We start from the raw sequence: 26,642 nt of genomic DNA on the forward strand, positions 1-26,642 counted from the left end.
GCAGTGTCACCACCACTTTGGGGTGCACTTTCATGTAACTTGCAATTAGGCGTTTAGGATTTCTTTTCCCCTGTACCCGTTGTCCTGCCATGTTACTCTATCACTTGTCATGTTGGATTTTGACTCATTGAATAAAGGAACAAAAAACGTGTCAATCGGGGTAGGCTCTTAGGCCATTCAGTATAATATACTTACGACATGGATATGAATAAACAGTCTTCTGTAAACAGAACGCAAACTCATGCGCGCATGTAGTGTGAAATCTTTCGTCTCACATTGTTACGGCTTCAATAGCAAGAAGTGTTATTTTTGTATTGTGGCTAATATACAAGACATCATCCATATGCCCATTTGATCTTTAGACCGGCATCTTGCCGCCAGTGAGTGCCTCCGCCACCAGCTTCTGCCGCTTCGTCGTACGGTCGACCTCCGTCCGCTTGGAGTCGTATAGCTTCGTTTCTGTCCGCGTTATGCCGCTCATCATGTCCTGCACCGTCGACGGCTTGCCCACGACGTCCCAGATGTTCTCCGCATTGACCGTCCCGTAGCTGTAGCCCTCCTCCTTGAAGTAGTCGGGCCGGAACAGCTCGTCCACCTTGCGTCCTAGTTCTTCCTCGTCGACGATGAACTTGCCGGCCGCCTGATAGAGCTCCATCAGGGCGTCACGGCGGCCCTCGCGCTTAAACTGCGCAATCGCGGCCGTGCGAGCGGCCGACTCGGCCTGCCGCTCGTGGCGATGGGGATCACGAATGACAGCCGTCATCTTGGACGTGACCTCACGCACCGACGACCGCGTGAGCACGTCGTCCTGGTGGTCTGGTTTGAGCAGCGCAGCCCGCCGATTTCGGTTAGCCACGTTTTCCGCCCGCGCCCGCCCGCGCTGCTGGCGCTGTTGCTGGCGCTCCCACAAACCGGACAGACCGGCCTCGAGACTTTCTCGCCGGCTGTCGGCCAGGCGCCGGCGCCAGGCTTCGCGCTCGTTCCGGGGCGGCTCGCCGCGCTCCTCAGCCTGCGACCGCGGCGCCGCAGCAGCCGTCCAGGCGGCCGCATCCGACTTCTTCAGCTGCGACTCCCCATCCGCACCGTCTTTGGCTGCCGCGGACGACTTGAGGTGGAAAATGTCCCGGGGAATTGGGAGGTGACCCCGTTGCGGCGGCCGGCGGATCTCCTCAGACTGTGGGGGTGTGGGAACGTTGATGTAGCGCGGTGATTCGGGTGGTATCCGCGGAGGCTCGGAATCAGAACTGCTGCTGCCGCTGGCCGCAGAAGCCGTCTTGTCGGTCGCCAGATCGCGCGAGGACGCAAAGCTTCGAGCAGCTGCACAAGGCCGGCCGATCAACGAGAATGGCACATTGCCGCCGCTGCATCTGGCCTGGCCCAGCACGCTGCCGGACCGTATCATCAGCCTGGGAGGCATTGTGTAGATCCACAAGAGCGTCGTAGAATTGGCAATCGTCCAATCGTCCAAACGTCCAGAGAGCCGCCGTGGTGGTGTATCAGGAAAATTGCTCGGCTGCAAAGCAGAGAAATTCGTGACGGGTAATTATATCGCCGTTCCGTCATCACAGTGTGGGTCAAGTCTATCTCGTACCAGCCATTTGAGTGCGAGGTTTTTTCATGCTCCACTGTTTTCCTATCGCTGATAAAAAAAAAAAGTCAACTGCGAATCTCCCATCTTTTTTTTCCCTCCTCCTCGTCTTTATACCCCCGTCTTTTTATATCCCGAACCAAGACGGTCAAGGCCGCACACAATGGGAACACAGAAGAAAGAAGCCACTCGGCGGGTCCGTGAGGGCAAGACGACCGATGGCAACATCAGAGTGAAGGGCGAAAACTTTTACCGCTCAGCGAGTAAGCTTTCCCGTCCCACCATTTGCGGTGTTGAGATGAGGACGAGCAAGCCAAGTACTGATGCGGTCCAGAAAGGGTAAAGCAGCTCAATGTCTACAAGGAGGGTCGCGCCCAGCGCGATGCCGACGGCAACATCACCAAGGCTGCCGTCTTCCAGAGCCGGGATGTGCCGACAGCTGTGATTGAGCCCAACCGGAAATGGTTCCAGAACTCTCGCGTCATCAGTCAGGAGAGCCTGTCGGCCTTTCGGACGGCCATGGCCGAGCAGGCCAAGGACCCTAACCGGTTTCTGCTCAAGACGGCCAAGCTGCCCATGTCGCTGATCGAAGACGAGACCTCGCTGGCCAAGAGCCGTCCGGCCCTGGTGGAGTCGTTTGCCGATGTCTTTGGCACCAAGGCTACTCGCAAGCGGGTCACCATGAAGAACTTCAGCTCTCTCGACGACCTGGCCGACACCGCAAAGCGGAGTATCTCGTCGTACCATGACCGGCGCTCGAACTTGGCCCAGAACGGTCTGACTGCCGCTGCAAGCGGTGAGACGACTGGCGAGGTCGAGGATGTCGATGGAGCAGATTTTGCCCCTCCTGAAGTCGGCGAGGCAGAGGACGAAGATGTCGGCGGCTCCTCAAACCGGATGGAGCCCATCTTCAACAAGGGCCAGAGCAGACGGATTTGGAACGAGCTGTACCGTACCATCGACTCGTCGGACGTCGTCATCCACGTGCTAGATGCCCGGGATCCAATTGGCACGACATGTCGAAGCATCGAAGACTATCTCCGCAAGGAGGCACCTCATGTTAGTGCCCTTTCTTTACTGGCTGTTTGCTAGTTTTAAAACTAACTATTCGTTATAGAAACACCTAATCTACGTCCTGAACAAAGTGAGCAACACTGCATGGTATCACAGACTCGACTAAATTGCTAACCGGACTGTAGTGTGACTTGGTTCCCTCAGCCGTTGCTGTAAGTTTCACTATACTTTCCTTTTATATTTTGGCTTTCTGCCCCATATCTCCAATCCCTTCGCCATATACATGGCACCCCAATGATTAAGTCAGGGGACCTACCGCATGCATTTTTGCAGCAGATCATGGAAGGTCATCCGTTACGGCATTGGGAGATCGAAATTGAGCCCTCGCAGCCCTTGGCCTTTACATGACCATTGTGTTGTTGATAGCTTCCGTCTTGGAAATCTATCGGAGAGCGAAAGTTTACATCGCTTTTGAGTTGAAACCCGCCGTGTCCATTCTGGATGCCCACTGGTGGAGTTTCTTAGTAGTGATGCAGACACTGCAATTATGAGCTGTTGCCATTTCTGTTCTACGACGAACAAATAACTAACAGGCAACAGGCACGTTGGGTCCGGACTCTACAAAAGACGGTGCCGACTTGTGCATTCCGCGCATCGGTGTCCAACCCGTTCGGCAAGGGATCTTTGATCTCTTTGCTAAGGCAGTTCTCCTCGCTGCACGCAGACAGGAAACAAATCAGTGTTGGCCTGGTCGGCTATCCCAATGTCGGAAAAAGCTCCGTGCTGAACGCTTTGTTGGGAAGAAAAGCGTGTACCGTTGCTCCTATTCCAGGAGAGACCAAAGTGTGGCAATTTGTTCGACTGGTACGTTCCCCGATTTGTAATCAACAGCCCCCTATCTGCCGCTAACAAGCTTTGCTACAGATGAAGAGAATATATCTGATTGACTGCCCCGGTATTGTCCCGCCAGACCAGAATGCTTCGGCAGAAGATATCCTTCTGCGCGGAGCAGTTCGCACAGAGAAGAGTAAGCAATCACAGATCTAGTTTCTAAAAATTGTTCACAGATCATCCGTCTAACGGTTTGCTCTAGTTTACAACCCAGCACAGTACATTGGAGCCGTACTGAAGCGGACAAAGAAGCACCATCTTGCACGCTCATATGAGTTAAATGATTGGGAGGACGATGTCGACTTCTTGGAACAGCTTTCAAGAAAGCGTGGTCGGCTGCTAGCCGGTGGTGAGGCCGACCTCGACGGTATGGCGATCATCGTGCTGAACGATTTCCTGAGAGGCAAGATCCCATGGTTCTCGGCACCAGAACTGTCTCCGGCAGAGGTCAAGCAGAAAGGTGTCGACGGCCGCTCTGGACGTTTTGGAGAGATGAAGCAGAAGCGCAAGCGGGAAGACGTGGAGAGCGAGGCAGCTACTCCTATGGGCGCTGCGTCGCCCACCAATATTGCTGATGCCAGCAAGGATGAGAAGGACGGAGAGTCTGACGGCTTTGGCAGCGACAGTGCGCCAAGCTACCTCTCGGACTCTGATGACGACGATAAGGATGTCAAGGACAATGATGACATGATATCGTTGGGAAGCTTAAGTGATGAGGAGGAAGATGCTGATGACAGTGGCGATGACGACGATGCTAAAGGCGTCAGCGTCGAGGAGGCTGTCAAGGCAGGAATATCGGCCAACGTCAACAAGGCAAAGTCAAAACAAGGCGCAAAATCCAAACGCCAACGCCGGTAAAATAGAAAAGGAAAGGCAAACAGCAAAAGAGCTGTGGACAAAAAAATTGCAAACCAAATAAAGCAAGCTTGGGCGAACGAAAAGCCTTTTGTCAAGACCATCCAAACTTTTCAATCATTTGTGATTTCAAGTAACCCACACTATGTCCCACAACATGATGATAGGTGCCAGATATGCTTTTATGCAAATATGGGTCAAAATATAGACCCCTTTCTGAAAGAAGGTTTGGCATCATGCTCGCATGTTTCCAGGTCAAGGGGCCCAGGCCACGTACCCGTTTGGGGCGTTCGATTGCATGCATTACCAGCAGGGCCCCAGCGCGAGGGCAGAACGACTCGGCCAGATCCCCGTCCGCCACCGCCAATGCATATGCACATACAATATTGAGCAGGGCCTCGATGCATCAGGATATGTATGGAGTACGAGTAGGCCCGTTTTGAGCGGGCCGCAGCCACGTCAGATAAACTAGGAGCATGGCCGGAACGTGGAGACACTATGGGAACCTCGTGTGCTAGAAAGGAACCTGTCAACAAAAATAACAAGGTCGGGTCTCTTTCTCCGTATTAGTACGTCTTTATCGTGTCAACGGACCGCCAGTTTATACGTCGTAGGCTTGTTTATGACCAATGACTACGTTTATATCACATGACCAGTCTAAGCTTTGAGTTCCTGTGATATAGCTACAGAATTTGAATAAAATCTGGCCAATTAAATACATGGAATTTACCCCACTTTTGATGCTGGCAGTCGCGCTTTGCGGAATTTCGAAGTTCATTTCATAAATTCAACATTTGTACACCCTTCATCTCAACACATAGTAGTCTTCTGGCTCCCGCCCTTGGAGTCTGCATCGGTCCCCAGATTTATCTCCCCTGTTATTCTATAACTCGCTTAGCCCCATTCACTGCCCCTTCCTGGCTGCAACCTACCGTCGACAAGGCGCATATCGACGTCAAGAAGTGCGAAACCGAAGTGCGAATAGAAAGCGATACCTAGGTGCCCTGCGATGACGTGATTCGCCGTCCTATTATTTCCCGAGAGAAGAAACAAAGGAGGAGGAGAGAGAGACTCTCTGGGGGGACATCACAGCCAAACTACGATCGCGCGATCAGATACCAAGATGTCGGCACCAGAGAGTGGCCAGCGCGAGTTTTCCTCGTTGAACGAGGATGACTGGAAGCGCAGGGCAAATGAAGATGAGGAGGCCATCATGCAGATTCTGAGCGGCAGTCAACAGGGTGCTGAGGGTGGTAGCCTCCCAGCCGATCTTTTGAACATCAAATTCAGCCAGGAGGGCAAAGCACACGATGCCGAAGACTTCGAAGACATCAGCGACGACGATCTACCCGAAGAGGAGAAAGCGACACATAACACCTCTGGAGACTTGCCTGGCTTGACCGATGATACGGGTGCGAGTAATGAAACAGATGATTTGTTCGGCGACCAACTTTCGCCCACCCACGATGGTGGCTTCCGGCTATCTCCAGTACCGGGTAAAGAACTGAGCGACCTCGAAGCCGCATATGATGCTGCCGTCGACAAAGCTTTTCGCGGCGATGGCAATAACGACAGCACCACAACCACTGGCTTGGAACCGGTCGCTGCCGACGATCCTTTTACTGTGACTGATAGGGACCGTGCTCTCAACTTCCCCGAAGACTACGGACACGATACGAACCAAGATCCGAATATCCCACCCGCTGCCGAAAATCTCATCGACCTGGTGAGACTAGCCTTTCCCTCGTTCGAAAAGGGCAAGATCCTCAATTTCAACGAACAACTTGCGCCGAAACCACTATTTCTATCCGAGAAGAAACCAACGAAGCCGCCGAAGCCCCTCATTCCTGCTAAGCTCAGTATTGAGTTTGAGGCGGACCAAGAAAAGTTGTTTCGCATCCCAGGGACAGCCCAAGCAAGTGTGCAACATCGGATCCAAGACGCCGCCGCGAAAGGTTTCGTGTCATTGCTCCAACCTGAGCCCAAAGATGCCGATAACGGCAACATCTTCTTTGACTCCTTCGGTGAAGGCGATGAAGACTCACCCGTCGGTGGTTTCCAGCTGAAAGATTTCTCCATCATCTGCGCCGACTGGGACGACGTCGCGGGGCCTCTGACACCCCCGGCAGAAGATGATGAGGCTGCGGCCGGTTCTGTGCCAGGAAAGCGAAAGCTTGGGAAGGTGGCTGAACAGAAGGAACAGGACGAGTGGGAACGCGAAATCCTAGGATCCATGCCGATGGTGAAAAAGCGCAAGATTATCGTCGAGCGTGGCCTGCCTGCTATTGCTCGCTATGTAGCGCCGTCTTTTGATGCGTTTGAAGAAGCCACAGCGCGAGCTGCCAAGCGCGTGTATTTGGATATGTCTGACCACAGGCTGCTTCTGGATGACGCCGACGCTGGACGCGCTGCCAAGCGGGTGAAGACGACGACCCCGGGCGAAAAGCGGCTGCCGAACGGCCGCCTGGGACGCAGTCTGGCGGCCCGGTTTAACTATTCGAACGACCAAGCTTACGAGCAGCTGAAAGAGAACCACCAACACCGTGTACGGGCGCAGCTTAGCAACATCCAGGTTGAGCACAGCATTCCAGCTCTCAAGCTGTTATGGCCTTACTACGCCATCACACGTTATGGTCCGGAGCCGCACGATTATCATCGCCCACAGCTCAAGGTCACTAAGGGTATCGGCTTTTCCGTTCGGGTTTCCAAGCTGCACAAGGTGGCAAAACGGGAGTGGAAGTTTAAGAAGATCCAGGAGATATTTGCACAGTCCAAGGACCTGACTCTTGGCGACAACTCGACCGCTGTTCTTTTCGAATATTGCGAGGAGATCCCAACGGTCATGTCCAATTTTGGCATGGGAAACAAAATCATCAACTACTACCGGCGCAAGTCCAAGGTTGACGAAGAACGCCCACCAAAACCGGACTTGGGCGAACTGTCATTCCTTTTGCCAGAAGATAAATCGCCGTTTTCCAATTTCGGCTCTGTCGACCCCGGCGAGACGGTTCCTACCTTACACAACCCCATGTTTCACGCGCCCATTTTCAAGCACAAAGCGCGGTCGACGGATTTCTTGTTTGGCCGAACACACACAAGCCAAGACGGAACGTCTTACTACCTGCGTAAGATCGATCATCTCTTCGTGGTCGGGCAGACATTCCCCCTTGCCGAGGTTCCAGGCCCACACTCGAGAAAGGTCACTGCCCTCAGCAAGAATCGGCTGAAGATGGTGGCCTACCGAATGATCTCTAAGAACGGATCAGTCTCGTTGTCGGATATCACATCGCATGTCAAGGATTCGAATGACGCTCAGAACCGGCAGAAGCTCAAAGAGTTTCTTCACTACGACAAAGAATCGAAGACATGGGGTCTGAAGCCGAACGACACGCTGATGGATCTGGCGACAATTAACAGTATGATCAAGCCAGACGATGTTTGTCTACACGATGCAATGCAAGTAGGCCAGAACGAGCTGGCACAAAACGGGTACCAGCTCGACGACAACGCTGCGCTCGATGACATCGACGATGAGAATGACAAGGAAAACATGGCTATGAGCATGGTACCATGGAAGACCACAAAGTCATTTATCGACGCCTGCGCAGGAAAGGCTATGCTTCAGCTACATGGCGCGGGTGATCCAACAGGAAAGGGCCTCGGCTTCAGTTTCATCCGGACATCCATGAAGGGAGGGTTTATGGGGGCCATACAGGGTCCTGCGGCTACATCTGCTGACGCTATGGAGCGCGAGCGAAAGGCCAACAATGGACACATGTACAACGTAAAGAAGCAGGACGCTCTTTACAATGAGGCCATCCGCAAGATCTGGACATCTCAGCAGACCACGCTGGAAGACGAGACACCACATGACGATGAGGATGTCCAGCCACAGGACGACGAAGACGACCGGTTCATTCCGGCCAAGGAGCCTGTTGCTACGCCGGCACCTCATCACCACGATGATGGGGTGAGCCAGATGAGTCGGCCCAGCATGTCAAACGCCCCTGAAAAGAGAAAGCTGCGCATCACGCGAATGTACCGGGATGAAAAGACGGGCCAAACGTACTCCAAGACGGAGATTGTTCATGACCCGGGCGTCATCTCTCAATACATGAGACAGCGGGCTTCAATTGACATGGAAAAGATTGAGTATGTGGCCAACGTCCTTGGACCCCTCCCCTCTATTTCTTTTGTAGGCAATAGCTAACAAACTGGCAGTCCCTACTCGGTAAAACCTACCGGTAACGTTGATTACGACCGTGTCCTGATGCAACGGTATGTGATTGACACCAATCTGTGCATAATCAAGAAGCGAGGACTGACATGTCATTTTCTGTTTACAGACTCGAGACCGAGGAAGCTCGTCTACACCGGAACAAGGAGCGCCGGCATGCTCGGGAAAAGCAAAAGGCTCTACAACAACAGATCCACGATGGGGACCCCGACTCGCCAGCCCCGTCGGTTGAGCGTGGAGGCACTACGACCCGAAAGTGTGCTAATTGCGGACTGCAGGGCCATATCAAGACAAACAAAAAGTACGTGCACCCCCCTTTTTCAGCTACCCATCTTCTGGCCAGCTCGACTAACGAAAGCCTAGGCTTTGTCCAATGCTCAACGGGACATGGAAGGCCGAAAAAGGCGCAGAAGAGGGAGCGTTTGGCGTTTATAACGCACCAGACGGGATGAGTGGTCCTGCTTAAGCCTGTGATTTGATGAAGACAGCCGGACTTTGGCTGGTATTGGCCGCTATTGGCCAGTTTCCCCCTTTAATCATTATTTCTTGATTTACGTTATTATCTGTTATGTTGGCACAGTGCCAATCGGGCGAACAAGGACTCGGTGGGTTTGGAAGGTCTTTTCACTTGTGACGAACAAAAATTTAGTCACGGAGGCGTTGTTTTGCAGCATAGGAATTGGGAGCCTGGCAGTGTGGTGCCATGTTTATGTTTTTATGTTATGATTTTGTTACTGTTGGATGGACTCACTGCAACACTGGAGGGAAAATGGGAGAAGTGCAGATGGGCACGTATGCTCTGACTCTGCTGTTATGTGCTGACTTCGCTTGCTTTCTGTTTCTGTCTGCAGCTTCGATACAATAACAACAAAGACGTTGTTATTGTAAGACGTCTACCATCTACACTATTATTAAGATACTGGTCTTTGTTCTAGAGGAGCCTCATCCCGCGTATCTTACGTCCTGCAAAGTAATGTCCCCATATTTCAGGACCTGCAACGCTGTTCACTGGGCTTACTAATATAAGCGTTATGCCGTCTCCATACGTATCTTACCTGGCACATCGTCAGAAAATGCACCCAATAACCCTTCCAGGCGGCACATTGCCTGCACGCTGATAAGTGCGTCTCCAAGATATGATTGGCCAACCTGTTATGCCGTACTGTGGGCAGGCGGACCGCTTCGGCTGCGCTTCACTTCTATTTTTAGAACTTTTTTAGTACGGCTCTATATACGTCGTAGTACGGGAAGGGTATCGGCAATTAGACGTCGCTGTTCCTGTGTCCCCATCATTGGATGCCTCATTCCTTATGTCCGGGGGAATTTCGTTTGCAGGCTGCTCGGTTTAGCGAAAATGCTGAATCCATTGCAAAGGTCACGAAGAGAAGAGAGAAGAATGTACAGGGCTAAACATCGATAGGTTGTGCCGGCTTTTTGTGTCTCGGGCCGGAACCGACAAGATGGCAAATGAGACGCTCCATACTGAATATGGCTTGGCACAGTACGGAGTAATGCATGCATATTTGATCTCCATCAGCCACAAAGTACAGCAAAGCCTCAAGCAGCCAATCAGCGAGGTGTAATCGTCCAGCTTATTCTTTCCATTGGACCAGTATGGTGACTGCACGTAAGGTCGGCCCAATTGGAGTTTGTGTCTAGGGATCATTGTTACTTGACTACAGCATGACAAGATGCCATAACACAGCCCTACAACATGGTAAAACGCTCCCAGAACGGCCAATGGAAAATAGCGCTGCCCTTAAGGCTGCGGCAGTATCGAGACCGGTAAACTAAGGAGGGGCGAATGTGTGATAGATCCCACCCCTAGTTGCCCATTGTCAGAACCGAGCCACTTATCCGCGCCCATAAGTGACACTATGTCATACTGGAATGCCTATCGCAGTTCTGGACTACGCTCATCAACGCCACAGTTTACGGCGTGGAATAGGGTTGGCGCACAGACCATTGTTAATTGCCCACCTTTGCATCTAACGATAGGAACGGCGTAATAAGACGTATCTTACTCCGTACACTGCAGTTTTATACGGCAGTCCGGCCCTTGCTCTGGTGCGCGCGAAGTCGGCTGTAGATGGCCAAGAGAGGATACATGCACTCGGCTCGGAGACAGGCTCGGTGGAAGTGTATGATGTGCTTTGGTTGCATAGCAGCCGGCAGCTAATCCCTATACGATGTGGTCTCGTACGAGTACGAGCACGGCCGGTCTTCATATCTCGGTGCCCTTGCTGATCGACTGACCCGCTCGGTGTGGTTGATGGTAAGTGTGGAAAGGAAGAAAAAAGTGGAGGGCAGAATTCCACGTGTGGACGATTGAATAATTCAGAGTCGTAGTTACAAGTACGCCGTAGCTGCCGCCTGCACGCCTGCACGCCTGCACAGCCCTGCTCGCGCCCCACCCGAGTATCTTACTTCTGTCTGTACGGAGTACGGAGCAATTCTGTAATACTCCCTCGCTCGTATCTAAATGTCCCCCCGCAAGCAGCAGGAGCAGCCGGCGGCTAAGGAGCGACACCATCCAATTGTTCTTTCCTTCCTCGCCCGGGCTGCTAGCACGCCTGTGCGCCAATCGGCTCCCATTTCTTTCGTTCGCTCCTCGCTCCTCTCACCTTTTCCGTCCACCTCCCACCGTTGTCTTCTCGTTCGTTCTTCATCGCCAGCTAGGACGCCAAAAGTTATTTTTAGGACCTTTTGCCTTTCAGCCCCATCGCGCTGCACGACAGCCATCCGGGCTTGATCGATCAACGGCGCGCACATTGAGACTTTACATGGTCGCTGCGCGCAGATTCCCGGTCGCACACCTGCTGGGCTGAAAGTCCGCTGCACGAGAGGAGACCGAGACGGCAGAGCAGAAGCAGACAGGACAGGACTGCAGAAGGCGTCGATAAGCAAGGGATCATCCCCGCCAACGTCGACGCAGCAGAAGGACAAACGCACGTTTGCGCCCGGGTTTTCTGCCCTGACGTCGTTTTTCTTCCTTCTTCGTCGCTCGCCCACACCAAAGGCAAACCCACCTAAAAGGCTCCTTATTATTTGTCCTAAGCCAAATATCGTCTCATCGCCTCCCCTTTTCTCTTAAACCCTCCCTTTTCATCTCCTCGCTCCCCACTCTGCAGTTGGCTCTCGTCCCGACCAAGCCTGTCGCTGCGTCGCGTCTTCCGTACCACTCTAGTGTTTCACATCGCCATCGGGTCATTTTGTGTGTTTTATTACTCGGACGTGTGCTCTGTATTGTTCCTCCGTTTTTGTCTTCCTTCCCTTCCCCCCCCCCCCCCGCGCCCATCTGGGCAGTTCTCGTTCTTCGCGACCTAAAAAAAGAAACCCAAGCACCACGCCTGGCTGAGCGAACCAAAAAAATACAACGCTCCGATCTTGCTCCCCATTCGCAAGTCCCCTTGTCCCAGCAATCTGGCACCAGCGCCAGCCGATCCCAGCAGCCTCCGTGCGACGGACTCGAATTTTGCGTCAGACTCGCTTCCATCACTGCGAGAGCAGTCGCGCCCAGTCTAAACTCCAGTCTCTCACTATGGGCCGGAGAAAGATCGAGATCAAGGCGATCAAGGATGATCGGAACCGCTCCGTGTAAGTTTGCCTGTCCTGGGCCTGCAGGAAGTTGGCGGGTTGCATGCTCATGCTGACACGCTACAGCACGTTCCTGAAGCGCAAGGGTGGTCTGTTTAAGAAGGCCCATGAGCTGTCAGTGCTCTGCTCCGTCGATGTCGCCGTGTTCATCTTTGGCAGCAACAAGAAGCTGTACGAGTACTCGTCCGGCGACATGCGCGATCTGATCGCACGGTACACATACCACGGTGGACCGAACGAGCACAAGGGTCCCTCGGACTTCAACGGTGGCGCGGACGACGGCTCGGACGACGAGGTCGACGGCTCCCCACCGATGCAGCCGGATGGGATGGATCCGCACATGATGGCGCAGCACTACCCAGGCCAGCCGCAGCAGTTTGCCCACCTCCGCCACCACACGCCATCGGCCTCACCACCGATCCCGAACGGGGTCACCTTTGCGTCCCACGCGTCGGCAACACAGGCGATGCAGCGCGGCCACACGCCGCAACCGCCGCAGGGAATCTCCCGGCCGGGCTCCCGCAACGACGTACACCGGGTGTCGCAGAACGGGCTGCAGGCTTCTCAGGGCCCGCCTCCAGGACATTCGGCCAACGGATATGCCTACATGCCGCACCCGTCCATCTACAACCCGCAGGCGCAGCAGAATGCGCCGCAGCCCAACATGCAGCAGGTCGGACCGTCGTATCCATACGCGCCCCAGCAGCAGAACCACGGGCCGCCTTCTCATCCACACATGCAATCGTACGTGGACGACCGGCCATCTTCTCTTCCGCCCAGCTTCCCTCAGGTCACGCAAGCGCCAGGATCGTCTCTGCCACCACCGCCCCTGCCACCGCAGAGACACTCGGTCTCTCCACCGCAAGCGCACTCGCAGCGGCTGCCCCATCCGCCCCCTCGGGCGTCGCCTCGGCCGTCACAATCGCTGCCACCACCACCGCAAAATCAAGGGCAAGCGCAGGTGCAGCATCCGTCCCAGAGTCCGCCTGAGTTCCAGCAGCCGCAGTCGCAGCCACAACCGCAGATTCAGGAGCCCCAGCCACCAACGCCAGTGGACGTGAAGTCGGATGCTGCATCGGATTGGCCGGAGGTGAAGAAGCTGCCACAGCGTAAGCAGTACAGCATATTCACGCCCATTGACGAGAGCCGATCGATATTGTCGCAGCACCTGGCCGCGTTCCACAGCGACTCGGTCAAGACGGAGCCTCAGCTGGAATCACCTCCCAGCAAGAAGATGGGCGGCAACGAGTCTGTTGACTCGGGCAATGCAAGCCGGGGAAACAAGGCAGCGGCACAGACGGCGAAGAACGTGGACGGCAGCTCGGGGCAGCTGCCACAGCCAAAGGGACGGGGATCGGTCTCATCGGTGCCAGAAACTGTCTTTACGCCGCCGTCACGACAGAACAGCCTCCGGTCAGGCCCGTTGCGGCCTCGGTTGCGGGTTGAGATCCCTCCGGACGGATCGGAGGACAGTGGTGGGACAGGCACGGGAGGATCGGCATCGTCGCCGCGCAACGGAAGCGACACGGGGCCATCCGGGAGTCGACGCAACGGCGACCATGCCCATGGAGGGATGGTGCTCCCACCGCCGTCGCCATCGGCGTCGTCTCTCCTGTCAGCCGGGGCTACGGGACCACCGAACCCGTTTGCTCGGCCGCCTCCTCACCAGGGCAACAATGGGGGGTTGCATGTGGACACGCCAGGATCGGCGCTTCCGTCCCGGTTCCTCAACAACGAGCTTCTTCCGAGCCCAAACAGCTTCTATCCGGACTGGGGCTTTGGGCGAAACGGCGACAGCGCGACCCTACCCAGCCCACTGAACTTTGCGACGCCGGTCGTGGGAACAGGGCCGAGCTTCCTTCGAGACGACCATGTTCCGGCGATCAACAAGAGAAAGAGCCCGGAAATCGGGGCGAATGCACCGTCGTCTGACTCTCTGGAGCACAACGAGGCCAAGAGAGTCAAGGTCGACTCGTAGTCTGCTATGAGCATTATCGCTGAGCCTTCACCATCGTTTTACCATTTTTTTTTGTCTTCCGATTTACTTTCTTTCCCATTCTCATTTCTCTCTTCCCCGTCGTGTTCTTCTCTTCTTCAAAGATACCATACCGTCTTTTCAATACCCAACTACATCCTTTCTACATTCGTGGGCTGTCTGGCTTTACTTCTTTATGGAGCCCCAACCTGGCTGGGTTTTTTTTCTAGGATTTGTTCTTGGATATCTACGGCTACATGTTGGCGCGCGACGAAGGCGTTTGTAATTCTGTTTCTTAGGCTTGTATGTGGCGCTTAAGCGGCGCTTTAGGCAGTAGTTACTGTAATAACAATCTGGTTCCGACAACTGCAGAAACTGCCCAGAAGGGCAGGCACGTGAGGGCAGAGTGCAGGTTGCAGATGCCCGATTAAGAGCAGCATTGTTTCCTATTTGGGAGTCGACGGGCATACTTATTGGCGAGTGAAGTGATTGCACTTTCAGCGACATACAAAGGTGAAAAGGTTGAAACAACGGCAAAAAGCGGCGAAAGCAAGACGGAAAACGGAGTTCCTATCGAGCCCAGATGGGCCTATCGTACGCTACCCCTCTATCGTGCTTAGCAGGCGTGTATTAATAGGAGCAGGAGGACGGCACCCAGGAGACGGAGCTCGGCGACAGCAAAGCAGACTTCAGCAACCAGACACGACATGATGGATCCACGAAGGCTGATCGGAAAGCATCTAGAGGACGCGGCGGTGCCGACGCCGTCGGTGGTGCTGGACCGGGCAGCGGTGGCACGCAACTGCGAGCACATGTTGCAATCGTGCGCGGCGTTGGGACTTGGCTGGCGGGCCCACGTGAAGACGCACAAGACGACAGAGCTGACACGGCTGCAGGTGGGCGATACGGGGCCAGTGCAGATAGTGGTGTCGACGCTGCTGGAGGCGGAGCGTGTGCTGCCGCTGATGCGCGAGTACCAGGCGGCAGGGCGGCGTGTGAACGTGCTATACGGATTTCCGCTGTACAGTTCAGTGGTGGAGCGGCTGGCAGCCATTGGACGGGCGCTGGGAGCGGGCAGCGTGTCGGTGATCATGGACAACGCGGGGCAGCTGGCAGCGGTGCGGCAGCTGGCAGACGCGGCGGGCGTGGCGGCGGTGCAGGTGTTTGTCAAGATTGACATGGGGTCATCGCGAGCGGGTGTGGTTCCGGGATCAGCGAGCTGCACGGCTCTGTTGCAGAGTCTCCTGGCGGAGCACGAGTCGAGCGGTGGCAGCATTGTCTTCCACGGGCTCTACTGTCATGCGGGCCACTCGTACGATGCGCGCCAGCCGTGGGCCTCGATGCGTCAGCTGGTGGCTGAGTTTGGTGCGCTGGCCACGGCAGCCGGCGAGGTCGGAGCGGTGGCGGCGACGCTCTCGCTGGCGGTGCCGCCGCTGACGCTGTCGGTGGGCGCATCTCCGACCGTGGCGACGCTGCAGCACCCGGGTCTGGGCGGGGGGGCGTTTCAAGCGCCTGACAGCGGCGGCACAGAGCAGGACCGTGGCCAGGCGGCCGAGCTGCGGACGGCGTTGGACCGACTGCAGCACGACGGTCTCCGGCTGGAGGCCCATGCCGGCGTCTATCCGACACGCGATCTGCAGCAGCTGGCCACGCACAGCTGGGCCGGCGCCGGGGCTGTGGACGAGCTGGCCGATCTGGCCATGACTGTGCTGGCCGACGTGGCGTCGTTGTATCCGAAGCGAGGCGGCGATGGCAACAGTGCCGACAGCATGGACGAGGTGCTTATCAATGCCGGCTGTCTCGCGCTCGGCCGCGAGTCTGTCAAGCGCACCGACGCCCATGGCGATGCGCCCGTCTATGCGGATGCCTTTGGGGTTGTGGCGCCCTGGCCGGCCGTCGTGGCGGATCCCCGCGTCGCTGTGCCCGGCGTCGAGTTTCCACGGCTGCCAGCGCCCGACGTCGCGGGCTGGTGGCAGGTCGCGCGCATCTCGCAGGAACACGGCATCCTGACGTGGGCCGGAGCTCCGGAGGCAGCTATCACGCCGGCGCTCGGACAACGGGTGCGCATCTGGCCAAACCACGCGTGCATCACGGCAGCCATGTACGGACACTTTCTGGTTGTGGACAGCAGCCGGACAGAGCCGACGGAGATTGTGGACGTGTGGGAGAGGTGGACAGGGTGGTAGGCAGAGAGAGAAGAGGAGAGGGAGGAGATGAAAGAAAAGGATATGGAAAAGGGCATGCAGACATAAGTGGACATGCAAAGGGGATCGATGACTACACAAAGACGATAGACAGACGTAGAGAATAATTGTACTCTTTCCTTAACAATAAACGCCTTTTCCCGGCGACAAAAATACACAATGTTCCGTCTCCGTCTCCAAGACTACTTGCACCGCTTCTCCACAATGGCCGCACCGTTCTCCTCATACTCGGCCCGCGAGATCCACATCTGGTGGAAGGTGCCGAGACTGGCGAGAATGCTGCCGCCGATCCAAGCGCCGAAGCGCCGCTCGCTGGTCAGGCCGGCCGCGTGGATCTTAATCTTGACGCCCGGCCAGATGGCCGTCAGCTCGCTGTTGAGCCGATCGTTGAAGCCAGTCAGCAGGCTGGTGCTGCCGGTGACGACGACGTTGCCGAGCAGCAACGGCCGCAGGTCCGCGTCCACGCTGCCGACAGCCGCACGCACGAGCTCGGGGATGGTCTGTGCCTTAGTCAGCGGCCCATAGACAGATGCTGACAATGCTGACAAATCATCTTCAGCGGCCGCTGTCTCTTCGGGAGCGGCCCCGACATAGCCGGCCTGCTCGTCCCACATGCCCTCGGCGACGCGGTAGCGCTGCTCTCGCCACATCTGGTTGGACCCGTCGGGCATCTCGAAGACGCGGCCGGGCTGCGAGCGGGCAAAGTCCTCGTTGCCGGGCGAGCCAAAGCGACCGGGACCTCGCCAGACCTCGACGACGGATTCCTTGAACTCGGTCAGCAGGCGCCCCTCCTCGTATGCGCGGAAGGACTGCTGAATGGCAAAGGGAAAGCTGCGCAGACGAGCCTGAGCGGGCGCGCCGGCGTCGACGGCCGTCTTGCTCTCGACCAGAAAGCCCGGCACAATCGGCACGGCCGGCTCGATACCCGTCTTCCACATCTCGCGGATCTGCCCCGAGAGATAGAGGCCGCCGGCCGGCGACCGCTGTATCGACCGCCGCAGCACCATGCCGTCGTGCACAGCCGTGACGCTCGTGCCGGCACCGCCAACGTCGACCACCAGGGCCGACGCCTTGCCGGCCGCAAAGGCCGCCAGCACCGGCGTGCGGCTCAGCCAGAACGCCGGCGTGCCCCAGCTCTCCATCGCCACCTCGATCGCCCGCTCCCGCGCCTTGCCGCTGTTCCACGGCGCCTCCGTCATCAGCAGCGGGTTCTCCGCCAGTGGCTTCTCCTGCACCTCACCCGCTTCCAGGTCCACGTCCATGTCGTCTGTCCCGCTTCCGCTGTTGTTGTGGACGTTCTTGCTCGTTGTCCCGGCGGCCCGCGTCAGCGACGACAGCCGCGTCGGCTGCAGCCGCCGCACCAGCACGTGCTCCCACAGCTGGATCGCCGCGTCCCAGTCCTCTACCACGCTGTCGCGGTTCATGTAGTTGCGGATCTCCAGCTCCGCCCGCGGGATCAGCACCTCGTCGCCAAACAGGTCGCGTCCACCCACCGGCCCCTTGGCCGCGTAGTGCGCGTAGAACGATGGGACTACTGCCTTGGGCACGTCCTCGCCCGCAAACCCGCCACGCGTGTGGCAGTAGCCCGGGTCCAGCACCAGCGCAGACACCTCATCTGCTCACGTCAGCCTCACTCTTTGTTTTTTTCTCTCTTTACTCTTTCCTCTCCTCACCTCCTCCGTACACATCCGCCGGCTGCGTGGCCGACGTCAATGGCTGCTGTGCCTGTGCCATTGTCGCCAGCGGCACCGTGTCAGCGTGAGCTCCTCGAGCTCGATCCTTTCTGTCGCGACCGGAAATTGGAATCTAGAATCCAGACGCGTCTGCAATTGCGACGTCAATGCCTCGTTTTGCTGTCGATTGCGTCTTCTTGGCCTTTCGATTGGCGCAACGCTGTCCCTGCCTTTGTCCTCTTTTTCACGTGCTTTGTCGCTTTGTCGCTTTTCGCCCTTTCGTCGTCGAAGCTGAACCTCAACGATGGCTGGCTTTGCAGAGGGGCTGCGCTGCGCTGACGACTAAAATCAGGCGCCCGGGCCGACAAAATTCCCGAGCTCGTCCACTATTTCGACAACGGCCCAAAAAGGAAAGAGAGGGAGGCAACAAGTAAGGAGTACGAATTTCTTTTATTCTTGTGTTTTTGCAGCCGGCCATCTAAACTATGCATACAGCACCTCGCAGACGCCCGCCAGCGGGATGTCCATGACCGCGTCCGTCCCCTCGCTCCAGAGGCTGTTCCAGTCCGGTCTACAGGGCTTTCCCGCGCCTTGGGCTTTGTGGCTGTCGGACTGGTGCCGTTTCCACGCCTGTCGGCCACTGCCCATCATCAGGCCGTTCCGCCTCTCTCCGTGCTTGTCTCCGCCGTCTCGTCGTCCCGTCTTCGCTTTGTTCTTGCTGTGACGCGTGCTGCTGTTGCTGCCGCTGGCCCCGGCCTGGCGATCTTGCCAGCCGGCCAGCCCTCCGGGTGGTGGCGATGGCGACGACGGCTGGCGATAGTGGAAGGCTGTTGGCTGCGTTGACGAGGCAGCGACGTCTCCGACTGCTCGACGACTGGTCTCACCCCTACCAGCAACACCAACACCCTTGGGTTGCAGCCGTCGGCCGTCGGGCCCGCCAATGACGACGACGCGTCCGCTGTCATCGACGGCGGCCATCTTGGCGGCCCCATCGACTATCGTCTCGATGCTACTCAGCGGCAGCGTCAGGATCTCCGTGTTGTAGCTGGCCAGTGCCACGTACGTGTACGCTAGGCTCATGGCTAGGAAGCTCGGGATCGCTAGGCTCCACCACCGGTTCGGGTAGTAGTAGATGCCCAGCCCGTGCAGAAACGGACTCGGCAGGTAGCTCCACAACAGGTACATCAGGAACGTCATGCTGGAAAAGAGGTACAGCACAAACCCGTAGTACTCGTACGTCGGCACCTGCGGTGCAGCCCGCGGCACCGGCTCCAGCTCGTCGTCCGTCGCGTCTGGCGTCGTCGGCCGTGACGGCCGCAACAGCGATGTCAGCGATGGCGATGGTGGCAATGGTGTCGGCGGTCGTCCGTAGAACGGTGGCGCAAAGTTGTGCTGCGGTACCGGTGGCCTGCTCATCCGCATCGACCGCTGCCGACGCTGCTGCCGTCTGTTGCTGTAGTCGCCATCGAGGCCGTCCGTCTCGTCGTCTTCATCTTCGTTTTCGTCTTCATCTTCGTCTTCGTCTCCGTCTCCGTCTCCGTCTTCGTCCTCATCACTATTCCCGCTGATCACGTCGCCGCTGTCCTCGCTGTCCTCGCCGTCTTCGCTACCACCGCCCTCAGCTCCTGTGCCGTCGAGCGCCCCGTATATGTTGTAGGCGTCATCGTTGTACTCTTCTTCGTCGTACGCATTGTCCAGCTCGCCTCCGTCGTACGTCTCGCCGTAGTCGCCCTCGGTCCCGACAGCGGACTCCATCGCCCGCTTACCGTCGTCTTCTGAGCTCGCCGCCATCGTCGGCCACAGCATCGCAGCAAGATGCGGCCGGTGCTCTGCTCGGTGCGGCGCTTCTTCGCTGTTCGTCCAGCGCGGCTCGCTGATTGACCAGAGCTCACCATCTAAGCATCACACATATACGGGCCGACGTATATTCCGCCCGTTGCTGTCTGACTCTGATTAGTCATCATATTGTGGGTCTGTCTAGGCTCATCTACGTCGTATGCATGTACTCCGTACTCCGTATATTACTCAGATACGAAAATGCGGCTTATCTCAGCTTTTCTTTTGCCTCTTCAAGACAATCCTGGGCGATCTCGGCGGTCCCTTGTTTTGGATGGACTGAGACAGGTCCGCCATTCGCAACTATGCCTCCCTCAAGATAACAGGATCTCCTGCAGCAATTCCCTCCGTTTACAAGCGCACAGCAGACGTCTGTAAAATTTTGCAGCAGGTGGATGGAAGGCCTTGCTAGCACAAGGCCGTGCTGCCGCAATTAGCCGCGGATCCATCAGAGAGATTGGTGCCGGTACTGTGTATGCTCAGCGTCTCCTAGTTGACCGGGAGCTGCCCAGCTGGCTAGGTGAAACAAAACGAGGGCCAGCTGGAAAAAGAAATACGCGTAATAGACGTTGAGCAGTACTGTGTGCAGGCAAGGTTTCACCTATCCAGCACGGGCGGCACCATTTTGACTCTCATTCTTCCTTCTTCTCCTACGCCGTTGGCACGCAGCACGGAGTCAAGCCTTTCGAGCCCATCTCCTCGGACTGCGGGAACACCGGACGTAAGATACTGTGTACGTGGGCATTTGTGACGTTGTATCCTTGCTTGCTGGCGTAAGATGTTCGCAAAGTCACGTGCCCAGTACACTGACCGCATGAAGAGGAGGGTGGCGAAGCGGGTGAGCCGGCTGTAGAAGAAGGAAAGTGGTATCACTAGACATTTTCGTGGTACGGCTCAGGCCTGCCGGAAGCCAACCAGGTTGGTTCGGCCTCGCCACAGGAAGGAGGGTGTGGGTGAGATAATGGAGGGTGTGAGCCAGCAGTACTATGTATACATACTATGCAAATTACAAGCGATCGTCTGTTTCGACCAAAAGTTACTGGTACAGGGCAGACGTGGCAGCCTGGCGTAACCGCTGTTGGGAAGGCCGAGCAGGACCATTTGCTCGAAAAAGAAGAGGGAATTAGGTGAGCTAAACTTTTAGAAGCGTCTCGCAATGGTCGCATTCCAACACCAGAAGCGAAGAACGTGAGACAGAAAGGGCCTTGGTCCCCTGTCGTCTATGGAGTAAGCGTATCTATCTTTGCGGCCAGGAACGCTGTGCCAAATTAAGAAGTTGCGGTAACAGACATGATATAATTAACCTGCCCACTGTAGCTTTGCATGCCGGCCAGGGCCGAAATACGAGTGTTCTTGCGAACAAGGCCGGCAGCGCCTGGCGCAGCAATGCAGCCTGTCAGAAGCCCCCATTTCCCCCGTCTCCCATCTCCCATCTGCCATCTGCCATCTCTGCCATCTTTGCCATCTTTCATCTTCCCATCTGCTTGCCGCGGATTTCCTCATCCCTCCGACTTCAGACGAAATCCACAACGGCCAGCGATCCTTGAAAATACGGCCATGTTTCAGCTGTGATGGGCAGTCTCCTGCAAATCAACTCGCGCTGGCCCAGCTGCCTAGGTCGGCCATTTTTGCCCGTCTGCAAGCGCCCTGGCGATGGCATTGGCACGCACGCGGACAGGTCCAGCCGCCTGAACGCCCAAACGGCAGAGACCCGGACTAGCTCAATCAGGCGTGGCCCACCAACCGCCATTCGCTCTCCCTATTTTCCTTCTAGCCCCCCCTTGCAATTGTCTCCACGACCAGCGTTTCCTACTGTGTACGGAGTACAAGGGGCTCAGTCTGGGTCGCATTGGCGGAAGGCAGACCCGGGCCTGGGATTTGTCTCTGTTTCTTTTGCCATTGCTCGCCCAACAACCAAAACATGGTATAACGAGTCTCATTATTATTCGTACGGTGGGCAGAGGACTTCACGCCCATGCCACACTTCTAGCGGGGCTTTTGGCCCCCCCTGGGTGCCTTCAGCATGATTCCTGACGGACAGGGCGAGCAGGCGGTCAGAGGCGAACACACAAGGCATCTTGCCATGGACACACGGAAGACTCCGTGCACACACACACACACAATCGTACGGGGCAAGCTCGCCAAAGAGGCGGGGAGACCGGACAGTGTTTTGCTGGTGTGTGATCGGAGAAACGGGTCGTGAGCCTTTTTGCATGCGCCGTCGATACATGGTAGAGATGGCCCGACCGAGAGACTACGTTAGCAAAGAAGCACCCGAAGAGGCAAGCGAAAAGGCGCTGCCGAGAGCCACCATGCACGACTGGCCACGTTCCTTGCGAGTACGTACTCGTAGCTTGCGGACCGGCCGCACTGTTTTCGTGGGTCGGCTTCTCGTACGAAGCTATACTGCATGTGCCGGCCAGCAGGCATTCAAAGGCTCTGCCAGGCCATGTGGTCTTCCGGCAGGCAGCCGTAACCTGTTTCTCTCTTCCTGCTGGCGCCTTCTTACTTCGTACTTTGTTGCCTTTTTGCCTTCTCCCCCGTCTGCCAATGTGTCGCCTACTATGTACTCCGTAGGCACACCCTCCCCCATCCAAGCAGCGGAGCTGATGACGACCATGCGATCCCTCCCACAGGACAAGGCGGTGATGCGTTGTGCCAGCCCACAAGTATGGGGACGCTGCGTGCCTGGCGTTGCCCCTACGCCGACAGCCCAAGTGCTCGTCCCCAGGTTGTATCTCTGCCTGCGTGAACATGTACTGTACACGTGCTCCACCCGGCCCGTCTAGCAGGGCGATGGCCCCCCCGTTTCCGCCAACCACACAGCTCGCCAGGCCTCTTTCCTACAGACTGTGCTCCTGCTCTCCGTCAGTTAGTCCTTCCGGTCTTCCAATAGTGCCTTCCGCAACAGCCGCTAAGCTAGTTGTGGCCTAATCTCTGCCCGGTAGCGTAAAAATGCGGCAAGTACTGGTACCTGCTGCGCTGCCCTTCCCACCCTCTGCACCCTGTACCCGAGAGAAGGCCGGGTCGCCCTGCTTGGCCTAGCCCCAGTTACCCTCGTAAGATACCTCGTGTGTTGTGCCTCTCCGCCTCTGTTCCGGCCTTCCAACCTTACCTGCTGCCATTGTTCGTATCATGCTCTCTGGTCGCTTCCAGTCTCTCGTCTCTCGCACATCTCCTCTCGCCAGCTCTTTGCCGGCCTCTTGCGTGCTCTTCCATCCTGCCAAGAGTCCGCGAAATCGCCCCAAAGCGAGTCAAAGGCCTAGGCGCGGGTAGACTGCGGAGATAGCCACAACCAGCAGGAGCGACCGACTGACCGGAGGCCAAGAGTACCTTTGGCCCTCACCACCTTTGTCTCACTCCCGTCCGTATCACTGCTCTTCCTCATCACCTAATCACTACCCTGCTTCTTGCTTCGAACTTCGTCATTCTACTCGCCGCTCCTCCGAACCCTCTATCTCCGTCCATTTCTTTCTCCATTTCTCTGCACCCCTATATCCCGGGCCTGTCGACCATGTAACGACTGCCTCCGCCGGTGACGCCGACCAGCTCGATCCTCGCATCGTCCTGCAAACTTCCTCCTGCTTCTCTTCAAACTTTCTCCCTCCCAAGCTCTGCCGACCTTTCTTCCTCCTTCAAACTTTCCCTCCTACGACAGCCCATAGGCTATAGACACGTCCTGCCGCACGAGAAACATTGCAGCAACGCAGGGAAAGACCGAAACAATACTCAGCTGCCACGACTGAGCTCACGCTTTCCTCTGGTTGTCGGTCGGTGTCTGGGATGGCTCTCAAAATCCCCCATGCCGGCCTCCAGCTGGAGGAGGCTTTTCACGACTCCATTGACCACCTACCCACTCAAGCCTTCATTCTAGACTTGAGCGACGCGGTCATTGACGGCATGATCGAGTCTGTCGCCCAGGGTCACGAGATTCGCCTTTCTCTGGGTAACACGCCGGTATGAACCCCCCCCCTTACGTTCTCTCTCTTACGCGCTGCTTTTGTTCGCATGCCGCGTCCTGACTGGCACTGAGCTGATTTCGTGTCGCAGACATTCCTCTACGGCAACTCCAGCCACCATATCGAAGCCACGACCGAAGACAGCAACGATGATCTCGAACTATTCCTTGCCAATGCTGCGAGCAGCTCCCCCAAGGTTGAACGCCTTCCGCAATTCGCCATGTCTCTCTTCCGAAAACCAGAACTAGGGGACCCCTGGGATCAGTACCGAACGGGCTCTTCCGAGGATGAAGATGATGAATACGAAGAGGAAGCCTCACCCGAGCCTGAAGATGCCAACGACCAGCAGTCCCACGCCGCCTTAAATACTGACATCGCCCTCCTACGAAGCTCACTCGCACAGAAGGAGGCTGAAAAGCAGGAGAAATCGTATGCTAGCTCATTCCCCCACTTCTACGTTTCTTTTCTTGCGCGTTGTCGTGGTTTGTGAATATGGAGCTTACCATGTCGTTTGTCTCCTCAAACAGAACCAAGGTCATCGAGGGAAGCGGTCCTGCCTCAAACGGCAAGAACATCAAGCGCGCTGTCGGCTCTTTGCACAAGGCGCTTTCCGGAAGACGGTCTCCCAATGGCCGTACTTCTGTATCACCACTACCAACTAGCCCGGCCCTCAGTGCCATCGGCTCGCCCTCGCTGGCCCCGAACGATGCTTCTTCTCAGCAGGCTAAACGGGCCCGGGCACCCATCATCCATGAACTCGCTTTCAAGGAGCAGCCATATGACATATTGTGGCAGAAGTATCCCGGTGCATCTGAGGTCGACTTCAGAAACGCGCTGGAGAAGGTAGCAGACCTATATGAGGACTCACAGAACTATTGCCTCCGGAAGAAATACTGGAGGGAGCTCGACGTGTGGAACCATGAGTATGCAAGCAATGACGAGCGGCAACAGGCAATCGATAATGCCATTCGCCAGTATGACAAGATGCGGCTTTCGCAATCAGAACCGGAGTGGGAGAAACTGCTGCGGAAGGAGGAACGTGGTCAAGGACGAATCCTGAGCAAGATTCATGCTGCAATCGCCAAGGGACCGCCTGCCACAAAAACGAAGGGACAGCGAACGGATGAGTCTGGAGACTCTGGAGGTGGCAGTGGCAGCGGCCGCGACGACTCGGGCGAATATGGAAATGGCAGTCACCGGACTGACGAGGAGGGAGCCGATTCCGAAAGCATCTCGGCTTCGCCGTATCAGCAAGGGGCAACGGCTGCCAAGAAAAAGGTCTCAGCTCGAGAAAAGCGTCTACTATCGACCAAAAAGAAGACCAACCCGGCGCCAACTTCGGTGCCATCGTCTACACCAAAGGTGTCTCCGACAAAGCCGACTGTTGCCAAGCCAAGCGCTGAAAAAACCAAGTTCAAGTCCAACGAATTCATCACAAACTCCGACTCGTCAGCATCAGAATCCGAGTCGATGCCACTGGCGACGGCTGTCCGGCAGTCAAAATTGAGCGCCGCCAACACCAAGCCGTCTGTGACCGCAAAGGCCAACACCAAGGTCGCGCTGTCTTCATCTATCGGAGACAAGGCACGGAAGGGGCCTGTGGTTGCTCCGCCGGCTGATGTACGGAAACCCAAGCCCTCGCCTATCAAAGAGGTGGTGAAATCGCAGATCACAGCCAAACCGTTGCTGAAAAAACGTATCCGTCAGGATGAAGACGACAGCAGCAGCAGTTCCAGCTCGGATGGACCGCTAAGCAAGAGGGTCAAGCCTGGCAAACCGGCACCGAAGTTGCTACCCACAAAAGACCACGAGAAGTACCACCAACCACGACAACAACAGGCGGCGCCGCCACCAGCGCGAGCATCCAACGTGAGCCCGAATAGCACTACCAGCAGCAGCAGCAATCACAGCGGCGGCCGCAGTGGCCACGTCAGGAATGGGAGCGCACCTTCCAATAAGCCCAAGAACAACAACTCACCTACCAAATCGTCTCCGCTCGCAGCCTCGCCACCAGCCAACGCCTCTGAGATTGACTTGTCTTCGGAAGAGAGCGTTCCCCCCATTGGCAGCAGCAATACCAATCAGAAACGGAAGATGGTCAATGAGCGTCGAAATAACCTCGACGGGACGGACTCGTCGACCAACAATGGCAAGCCCAAGAAGCGGAAGCATCTGCCAGAAGATGTGGTCGAACAGGCACGGAAGTTCAAGATCTACTACGAAAAATATGAAGCACTCTATAAAGACATATCCAGCCGAGATAATCCGCCAAAGGCGCAGGTTGTTTACCTGCTGGCTATGCACCACCGCCTCCAGTTGATGAAGGAGAACATCTACAGTGAGGCGATGGTGCGGGCTTGATCAGGGCGGGGAGATTGAGATATCGGATAAGTGACAGAGGCCCCTATAATGGCCATTTGATGATACCAAGATGACAACCTGATTTAATTTGCATTTCCATCCAAAAGGAGCACAGTCACAACGCAAAGCATAGGTATAAAAGGCGAGGATTACATTCTTTTGGGGGACACCTAAGGAAATGGGAGGTGTTTTATTTGAAAGGTCGACCGTTTACGTCTCCTCGGATCTGTTTTCTCTGGCGTCGTTCATGCTAGCAATTTTGTCGCAGCCTGCAGAGATACTCTTGATGAAATAAGTACAGAAATACCACCTGAAATTCCAGCAGTGCCATTGGAAGTTGAACACATTTGAACTGGTGAGCAAGACAGTATTGCAGCCGTATATATTCGTATTTCTCGTTAATTAACAGGGCGGCCAGGGGAAGCCTTCTCGATTATTAGGCAAGAAGATGC

At 56.3% G+C, this 26,642-nt stretch overlaps 7 protein-coding genes across 7 annotated transcripts; 4 read left to right on the forward strand and 3 right to left on the reverse strand.

Annotated features, from left to right (window-relative positions):
• Positions 1 to 358: 358 nt before the first annotated feature.
• On the reverse strand, positions 359 to 1,417 carry CMQ_3493 (uncharacterized protein; the record flags this gene model as incomplete). The annotated part of the gene is made up of 1 exon (XM_014319431.1): positions 359 to 1,417. One exon carries the CDS (start codon positions 1,415 to 1,417, stop codon positions 359 to 361), a length of 1,059 nt encoding a protein of 352 aa, XP_014174906.1.
• A 334-nt stretch (positions 1,418 to 1,751) lies between these two features.
• CMQ_3486 (nucleolar GTP-binding protein) lies at positions 1,752 to 4,351 on the forward strand (the record flags this gene model as incomplete). Its single annotated transcript, XM_014319424.1, has 8 exons — positions 1,752 to 1,851; positions 1,923 to 2,647; positions 2,706 to 2,732; positions 2,788 to 2,814; positions 3,203 to 3,466; positions 3,527 to 3,629; positions 3,696 to 4,118; positions 4,254 to 4,351. The coding sequence occupies 8 exons, from the start codon at positions 1,752 to 1,754 to the stop codon at positions 4,349 to 4,351; spliced, it is 1,767 nt and encodes a 588-aa protein (XP_014174899.1).
• A 1,120-nt stretch (positions 4,352 to 5,471) lies between these two features.
• On the forward strand, positions 5,472 to 9,051 carry CMQ_3620 (transcription factor tfiid complex; the record flags this gene model as incomplete). Its single annotated transcript, XM_014319558.1, has 4 exons — positions 5,472 to 8,500; positions 8,570 to 8,626; positions 8,695 to 8,886; positions 8,949 to 9,051. The coding sequence occupies 4 exons, from the start codon at positions 5,472 to 5,474 to the stop codon at positions 9,049 to 9,051; spliced, it is 3,381 nt and encodes a 1,126-aa protein (XP_014175033.1).
• A 3,075-nt stretch (positions 9,052 to 12,126) lies between these two features.
• On the forward strand, positions 12,127 to 14,160 carry CMQ_3522 (srf-type transcription factor; the record flags this gene model as incomplete). Its single annotated transcript, XM_014319460.1, has 2 exons — positions 12,127 to 12,182; positions 12,249 to 14,160. The coding sequence occupies 2 exons, from the start codon at positions 12,127 to 12,129 to the stop codon at positions 14,158 to 14,160; spliced, it is 1,968 nt and encodes a 655-aa protein (XP_014174935.1).
• A 2,383-nt stretch (positions 14,161 to 16,543) lies between these two features.
• On the reverse strand, positions 16,544 to 18,095 carry CMQ_4043 (chromatin remodeling and histone acetyltransferase complexes subunit; the record flags this gene model as incomplete). The annotated part of the gene is made up of 2 exons (XM_014319981.1): positions 16,544 to 17,976; positions 18,035 to 18,095. 2 exons carry the CDS (start codon positions 18,093 to 18,095, stop codon positions 16,544 to 16,546), a joined length of 1,494 nt encoding a protein of 497 aa, XP_014175456.1.
• A 422-nt stretch (positions 18,096 to 18,517) lies between these two features.
• On the reverse strand, positions 18,518 to 19,840 carry CMQ_3610 (pig-p domain containing protein; the record flags this gene model as incomplete). Its single annotated transcript, XM_014319548.1, has 1 exon — positions 18,518 to 19,840. One exon carries the CDS (start codon positions 19,838 to 19,840, stop codon positions 18,518 to 18,520), a length of 1,323 nt encoding a protein of 440 aa, XP_014175023.1.
• Positions 19,841 to 23,653: 3,813 nt separating this feature from the next.
• CMQ_3928 (com1-like protein) lies at positions 23,654 to 26,190 on the forward strand (the record flags this gene model as incomplete). Its single annotated transcript, XM_014319866.1, has 3 exons — positions 23,654 to 23,827; positions 23,921 to 24,258; positions 24,357 to 26,190. The coding sequence occupies 3 exons, from the start codon at positions 23,654 to 23,656 to the stop codon at positions 26,188 to 26,190; spliced, it is 2,346 nt and encodes a 781-aa protein (XP_014175341.1).
• Positions 26,191 to 26,642: the final 452 nt, after the last annotated feature.

Source organism: Grosmannia clavigera (assembly GCF_000143105.1).
Source record: "Grosmannia clavigera kw1407 unplaced genomic scaffold GCSC_113, whole genome shotgun sequence".
NCBI classification, from domain to species: Eukaryota; Fungi; Ascomycota; class Sordariomycetes; order Ophiostomatales; family Ophiostomataceae; genus Leptographium; species Leptographium clavigerum.